Raw genomic sequence first — 7978 nt, 5'->3', positions numbered from 1 at the left:
CTCTCAGAAGAGCTGTGAGCAGAAGCTGGTGGAGGTGAATCACATGGCTGAGCAGTGGGAACAAACTGCCACCAACTCAACCTCACCCACAGAGGGTCTGCAGCCAGCCTCCATACCACCAGAGGTGAGACGCAAAAAAAAAAGTATAACAAATGTTTTAATTATCAGTTTAAGAGGTCTTAAATTTGAGGATGGAAAATTGTCATACAACATTTCATTAAATAAATATGTGCACTGCACATTCAAAGTCAAAACGCTGCACAGTACATTCTACAGGCTCGCGGCTTCAGAGCCGTTCACAATCAATGGATACTGTGCATTGATACCAAGCAATTGCTTATGATCTACTGTTTACTGACAATGTTTACTTTATGGTGTTATTAATGTAATAGGTTGTAGATGGTTGTAAGAGCGCATATTTTATCTCTCCCTTATCTTTTTGAATGAGCAGCCAGCAATAGAGAAACCAAGACTGCCAGAGTATTTTGGGCTTGTTTATATTTAAAAGTCCCACATTATGAAGTTTTTTTTAAATTTTTATTATTGTTGGTATTTTGGTTACACAATAAACAGTCTGGCATCTAATTAAAAGTAAACTCTTATTTTAGTGATTATTACAGTTTGTTATACACAGTTTCTACAGTTTAATAGGAAAAGGATCTGCTTGATTTTGCTAGGTATTATCAAATGGCCAGAGTTTTGAGATCACAGCGGACGTGAAGGACTATAATGCGATATGAGCTCGCTCAAGTACTGAGGAGCTAAACCATTCAGGTCTTTAAGTAATTAGCAAGATTTTAAAATGTATACAATGTTCAATAGGGAGCCAGTGCAGAGTTGACAGAACCGGGCTAATATGTTCATAATTCCTGGTTCTAGTAAGGACTCTAGCTGCTGCATTTTGGACCAGCTGGAGTTTGTTTATTAAGCGCGCAGAGCAACCACCCAATAAAGCATTACGTTACAATAATCTAACCTTGAGGTCCTGAACACATTAATTAATGTTTCTGCATTTGACATTGAGAGCATAGTTTATAATTTAGATATATTTTTAAGATGGAAAAATTTGGTTTTACAAGTTCTAGAAACATGTTTTTCAAAGGATAGATTTCTATCAAATAGCACACCTAGGTTCCTAACTGATGACGAAGAATTGACAGAGCAGCCGTCAAGTGTTTGATAGTGTTCTAGGTTATTACATGCAGAGGTTTTTGATCCAATTATTAACACCTGTTTTTTTTCCCTCAGAATTTAGCAGTAGGAAATTACTAGTCATCCGTTTTTTGTATCAACTATGCATTCTGTTAGTTTTGCGAATTGGTATGTATTGTCGGGCAGCGAAGAAATGTAGAGCTGAGTAGCATCAAGCATGACACACGTTTCCTGATGATATCTCCCAAGGGTAACATGTAAAGCGTGACAAGCTGCGGTTCTACTGTAGTACTGAGCCTTGTGGTTCTCCATACTGTACTTGTGATTAGAGGTCGACTGATAGTGGATTTTACTGATATCCAGCTAGGTTAGACCACACTGGCTGACACGATTAATCAACCGATAGTTTTTAAAATGGATACTGAATGAAAACTAAAATAGTGCTTTACTATTTAAAAAAAGAGAAAAAAAACAGCACTGAACCATGCTTTGTAAATTAATATAAATATTAAGATTAAATATGAATTATATATTGATCATTAAAGTTAGTTAATAGCTTATTAACTAATTTTAACAGAAGCAACCTCAAAATTTCAAAATGTATTTGTAGATGTTAAAATTAACACTCTAACTATATGGCCATCTTTAAATATCTACACAAAGGCCATAGCATGAAATTACATGCATATGGATATTGTATGTATACTCTCACACTTTAATTGCTTCTATTCTACAACACTTGATAATTAATCATCAAGTGTTGTAGAACACTTGTTTATTTAATCACCAAACGGGCAAAGGTTCACTTCAAGAATGATCAAAAAAGCAACATACAGTGGTGTGAAAAAGTGTTGGCCCCCTTCCTGATTTCTTATTTTTTTGCATGTTTGTCACACTTTAATGTTTCAGATCATCAGACAAATTTAAATATTAGTCAAAGATAACACAAGTAAACACAACATGCAGTTTTTAAATGAAGGTCATGACCTTAAAAAGTCGGTTCATGCTCGAAAACCCTCCAATGTGGCTGATTTACAACAATTCTGCATAGATGAGTGGACCAAAATTCCTCCACAGCGCTGTAACAGACTCATTGCAAGTTATCGCAAACGCTTGATTGCTGTTGTTGCTGCTAAGGGTGGCCCAACCATTTATTAGGTTTAGGGGGCAAACACTTTTTTCACACAGGGCCATGTAGTTTTGGATTTTGTTTTCCCTTAATAATAAAAACCTTCATTTAAAAACTGCATGTTGTCTTCACTTGTGTTATCTTTTACTAATATTTAAATTTGTTTGATGATCTGAAACATTAAAGTGTGACAAACATGCAAAAAAATAAGAAATCAGGAAGGGGGCCAACACTTTTTCACATCACTGTAGATGAGTTTGAAGTTGTATAAAAGGTGTTTAAAAAAACAGCAAAAAGCGTGATCTATATTATAACTCTCTATATGAAGCATACATAAAGACTTTATTAGAGCCACAGAAATACAAATGCTTTACTGAGAAATGCACAATACACAATCTTCCAGCCCAGGTGAAGTCTTTATGTACATTAACCAGTGTTGGGTGTAATGCGTTACTAAGTAGCGCGTTACTGTAATTAAATTACTTATCCACTGCAAATAGTAAAGTAAGGGATTACAGTTCATTTTAGGTAATTTAATTACAGTTACTTATAAAGTATTTGTGTTATAGTTCTAAAATCAATATTGAATTTAAAATCTAAATTTATCGTCTAAAGTTAAATTTAATGCAGCGTCTTTAACCCTCTGCGCGCCGGCACGTTCACTTGCAGTTTTTCCTGATAACAGAGAAAAGGACCTAAAATACCCAGATACAGATAAGACTAAAATCAATCGAATCAATAAATGTATACTTTTATTAGTGTACACTGACAATAACAACAAAACATTGTGCTTTTGTAAAATAAACAAAACAAACAGGGAGCGCTTTCTGCTGTCTCGGTCTCCGTGAACTTCTTTCTGAAACGCGTCACAAAAATGAACCGAAACTCGGCGAATACTTCACACACAGACGTGAGAAATATGTCTATAGAAAACTTGGTGTCTACTTTTAAATTAACCAATTCAAATTGAAAACGAATATTCTCTGATTATGTAATCCGTATGAAACTAAAGCGAGTGACAGTCTTTTCCGTCTCAGGGCTCATTATCTGCAGCCAAACCTGAAAAAAAAAATCAAGATTCATCTACTTTTCATTGTTTTTGGAAGAAGACTTGAGGAATAAGCCGGAATTTACCTCAGATGAACAGTGCGATCTGACGCGACTTTATTCAGCGGAGGAGATAATTTCTGTAGTTAATGTGTTATTTTTTACATAAACTTGTACGCATTTCACTAGTTGGGCTTTTCCTGTCTTGCCAAATTGAAATGTGTGAAAGAGAGTAAAATATGCTGAAATATGATATGCATTCATATAAACAGTATATAGGCAACTTATACATATAGGCTAAATGTCGTACAAAACGAGGATATAAATATTTTGTTATCATATAATAAAAATATGAGATATAATACGATATACTGTAGGTATTAAGTAATGTGAATGTTTACACTGCGTCATGATAAATGTTACAGTCTGTTTAGATCAGTGTTGATCTACTATCAGATGTCGATGTTTATAGTGTGCTAAGCAATAAGAATTTACTTTATAAAATATCAGAATGTTGTTTATGAACTGTGTGGTAATACAGACAAAGCATATGTGCATGAATGACAAAATCATGTTGTTGTTTTTTTGTTAGGAGTGGACAAAATTAGTATTAGTGACTGCTAATGTTGTATACATGTACAGTAGGCATATGTCAGTGTATAAAATATTATACTAATTGCTTTGAAAAGATAAATGCTTACAGTTTGATACATGTACCACTGGTTTCACAGACAAGGCTTAAGCCTAGTCCCCGACTAAAATATATTTCTGAGCTGTTTTAACTGAAAGAAACTTGCACGACATACCTTAAAATATGTCAGTTCCATTGTTTTATCTCAAGATGCACCAGTAATGTTCTCTTCTGGCACATTTATAAAAGTTACTTAAAACTTTACTTTTCTTAAGCATTTTGTTTAATTGTTTACATTTTGAGTAATTCTATTTGTTAACTAAAGAAGGTAACATTTTTATTAAAATGCTTAAGTATTACAGTTGTTTTAAAGCTAAAAAGCTAAACTATTCCATGTTTAACTCAAACTGAAAGAATTAAGAGTTTCATTTCTATGCATCAAGGTTTATAGGGATTTAATAATTAACGATTTAGTAATTAACGATTCGAATAATTAAGTTACTTTTCAGACAGAGTAATTAGAAAAGTAATTTAGATACAATATTGATGATGTAATTAGTAATTAGTAATAAATTACTTTTTTAAAGTAACTTACCCAACACTGACATTAACAATGATTTGGGACAAATATAATGTAATTTAATAGAAAACTATGTTATGAATGGCGCTCTGCGGTGCGGCAGGAATTCTGTCGGCTGAATGAACATATCAGTTTGCTTTCTCACGTCGCAGCTTTAAATTTGCAACTTCGCTGGCTAACAAACGAATTAATGTGACCAGCTGGATATAAACTAATGCAAATAGATGGTAACAATCGGTAACGATCGTGACATTAAACATTTGGGTCAGACTTGCGTCTATTTTGGTTACATTGTTTTAACCATTTGAGGTGCTGCTAATTGTCACGAAAGTGGGTCTCGTCTTTGTTTTCTCTGGACTCCATTTCCCATAACCCCTGCCTAGGAACTCATTATCACACCACACCTGTTTCCCATCAGTGACACTATAAAGGTTGCACTCATCCACACTCACATTGCTGATTATTGTAACGCCTTTATTGTCATCGTGTTCTCCGTGTTCCTTGCCATGCTTGTTTTTTGACCTTCGACTGTTTACGTTGTTTTTGATCGTTTGCTGCCTGCCCTTGGATTACTCTTTTGTCTGTCCTGGATTATACCTGTTTGCTGCTGTTTGACCCTGCCTGCTTTGACCACTCTTTTTAATAAAGCTGCATGTGGATTCTTAACTCCGTTGTCACACCTCCCACGTTACACAATGTTCTTGTCCTCTCAGCCTTGATGGCAAACATACTGCTGTTCTTTCTCCACTAATGCAGCATCTAGTCAACAAATTAATTACTTAGTAATGATATGAAAACATGCACTATAGTGTACTGTATACTAGGGCTGTGTATCACCAGCAAAGTCACGATACGATACATATCACGATACAGAGGCCACGATACGATACATATCACGATACAGGACTGCACTGAATTTCACCTCAGTAGAATTTAGTAAAACAGCTGTTTATTAAACACTGCAAACTATTGTGCAATTTCAAACTATTGGCAGAGCAGGCAGTTGACCTCTGCATTATGAAGGGCCTCCATAACTGTACCACAGTACAATATAGGTAATGGCATATATTTTATGTTTACATTGGGCACTCCCCACCAGGTTCAATGTTATTTTCTGAGAATAGAATATTGAAGTGGAGATCGCTAAACTACAAGCTAACCGGTGTTTTCAGAAAGCAAACGTGTTTATCCACAGTGGAGAGAGCGTGCGTGCACATGGTTGCCAGGTTGACTGAGATAAGTAACACACTTACCAGATATTTCCGTATTGCGCAAGCGGGAAGCTCTGTTCCGGGGATTACGTCTCTTTATATCAGGCAACCCAGTTGTGTTCCTCTGCGGCCAGATTAAACCTTGTTGTAGCCTATATATTATGCTCTGTTCATTCTTTTTTTAGAAACCTCATACTTTTCTACTCCATTTTAAATTGTGTTCTTGTATTCAAATTAAGCACGGTCCACTGCTGCACATGTGCCACAATATCGATACAGGGCCAGCTGTATCGATACTCGTATTGTCAAATCTCTGTGACGATACATCGTCGCATCGATGTATCGAACACAGCACTACTGTATACACCGTTTCGTTTTCTGTTTCAAAACCGCATCTGAAGTGTCCCGCTCTGTGCAGCGTGCAGTGTCACATGTCAAAGCAAACAGCACGTGGTTTCAGTGATTTCGCCTCTAGAGGACGCTCTCGTACTGTACAATGACAGCGGAGCCTTGTCAGCCACTCCAGCAATGGACACAACCCGGAAAAATTATCGGCATGGGTTTTTTGCAATCAATTATCACTGCCGATTAATGGGCAAAACTGATTCATCAGTTGACCTCTACTTGTGATCGATATGATACTTCTTCATTCACTGCTACGAATTGATGACGGTCAGATAAGTAAGATTTGAGCCATGCCAATGCAATTCCACTAATGCCAACACAATTTTGAAGTCTACTCAAAAGAATGTTGTGGTCGATAGTGTCAGACGCAGCGCTAAGATCCAGTAGCACTAATAGAGAAATACAACCACGATCGGATGATAAGAGCAGGTCATTTGTAACTCTGATGAGCACAGTCTCAGTACTATGATACGGTATAAATCCTGATTGGAAATCCTCACAAATACCATTTCTCTCTAAGAAGGAACAAAGCTGAGAGAATACTGCCTTTTCTAGTATTTTTGACATAAAAGGGTGATTTGACATTGGTCTGTAATTAACTAATTCTCTAGGATCAAGTTGTTGTTTTTTAATGAGAGGCTTAATAACAGCCAGTTTGAAGGATTTTGGGACATATCCTAATGACATTGACAAATTAATAATATTCAGAAAAGGATCTATGACTTCTGGAAGCACCTCTTATAGTAGCTTAGAAGGAATAGGGTCTAACACACGTTAGCTTTGATTTGACAAGTTTATATAATTCTTCCTCTCCTATTGCAGAGAATGAGTGGAACTGTTCCTCAGAGCATCTATAGTGCACTGATGCAGTATTGTAGCTGACGGCTGCATGGTTAGAATTTTATCTCTAATAGTATGAATCTATCTTTTGTTTTAGTCTTAACTTATGAAAGGTGTGTAGATGTATGTAAGCAAAACAGTGACAACAAGATCGCGAATTCGAAAGTGAAAGCATCCGAAGCCCGCGGCTTAACACAGCAAAAGAGAAACTCCCATTCACAAAATTCAAATTACAAATACTACTGATGATAAAGAACGGGTTGAATGTTAGCAACTTTCGTTTCCATATAACTATAAACTATGATAAAAGTTCATCAGCATGCATTGAATAATCCCATGTTGTAGCGTAAAAAAAAAAAAAATATTGCGACCAAACCGTGTGCTCGTCCGACCAGCTGAGAAAATTAGTTGCAAAAGAGCGCGACCAGTGGGAAGAATGAGTCTGGAGCCCTGATATGCATTATACAGAGGCAAGAGGAAAATAAAAATACCATCGAAAGACAGTAAGTTCCCCTCAGACATACATTCATATAAACTCCTACCCCTAATTGAATCGCGATTTGTTTAGCATCTCAACTGATTTGAATCGTCACATATTTAAATCGATTTTCAACCGGCTCGCGATTAATCGTTACATCCCTATCATAAAGTCATTACTATTATGCTGTTGGAAAATGTCTGCGCCTGTTGATGATTTATATTTAATTAATTTAGCCACTGTATTGAATAAATGCCTGGGGTTGTGTTTGTTTTCTTCTAAAAGAGACAAAAAGTCAGCAGATCTAGCAGTTTTTAGAGCTTTTATATAAGTAGAAGTACTTTCCCTTTATGCAATACAAAATACCTCTAGTTTTGTTTTCTTCCAGCTTCGCTCCATTTTCCTGGCTGCTCTCTTTAAGGCACGAGTGTGGTCATTATACCATGGTGTCGGACTGTTTTCCTTAATCTTCTTTAAGTGTAAAGAAGCAACTGTATCTAAAGTG

General features: G+C 36.1%; 1 protein-coding gene across 24 annotated transcripts in view; it reads left to right on the top strand.

The window, feature by feature from the left end:
- The first annotated feature begins 6 nt into the window (after positions 1 to 6).
- LOC107744607 (disks large homolog 2) overlaps positions 7 to 7978 on the top strand; it is a 217367-nt gene continuing 209395 nt past the window's right edge. For all 24 annotated transcript variants that reach the window (XR_001640499.1, XM_016558337.1, XM_016558340.1 and 21 more), the window contains exon 1: positions 7 to 124. Coding sequence is in view for 23 of the 24 variants with exons in the window: in XM_016558337.1 (XP_016413823.1) it covers positions 44 to 124 (81 nt within the window). In the remaining variant the exon portion in view is untranslated. The remainder of the gene's footprint in view (positions 125 to 7978) is intronic.

The sequence above is a fragment of the Sinocyclocheilus rhinocerous genome, unplaced genomic scaffold (assembly GCF_001515625.1).
Source record: "Sinocyclocheilus rhinocerous isolate Xijiao unplaced genomic scaffold, SAMN03320098_v1.1 scaffold767, whole genome shotgun sequence".
Classification (NCBI taxonomy): Eukaryota; Metazoa; Chordata; class Actinopteri; order Cypriniformes; family Cyprinidae; genus Sinocyclocheilus; species Sinocyclocheilus rhinocerous.
This window is presented reverse-complemented; position numbering and strand designations above follow the sequence as displayed.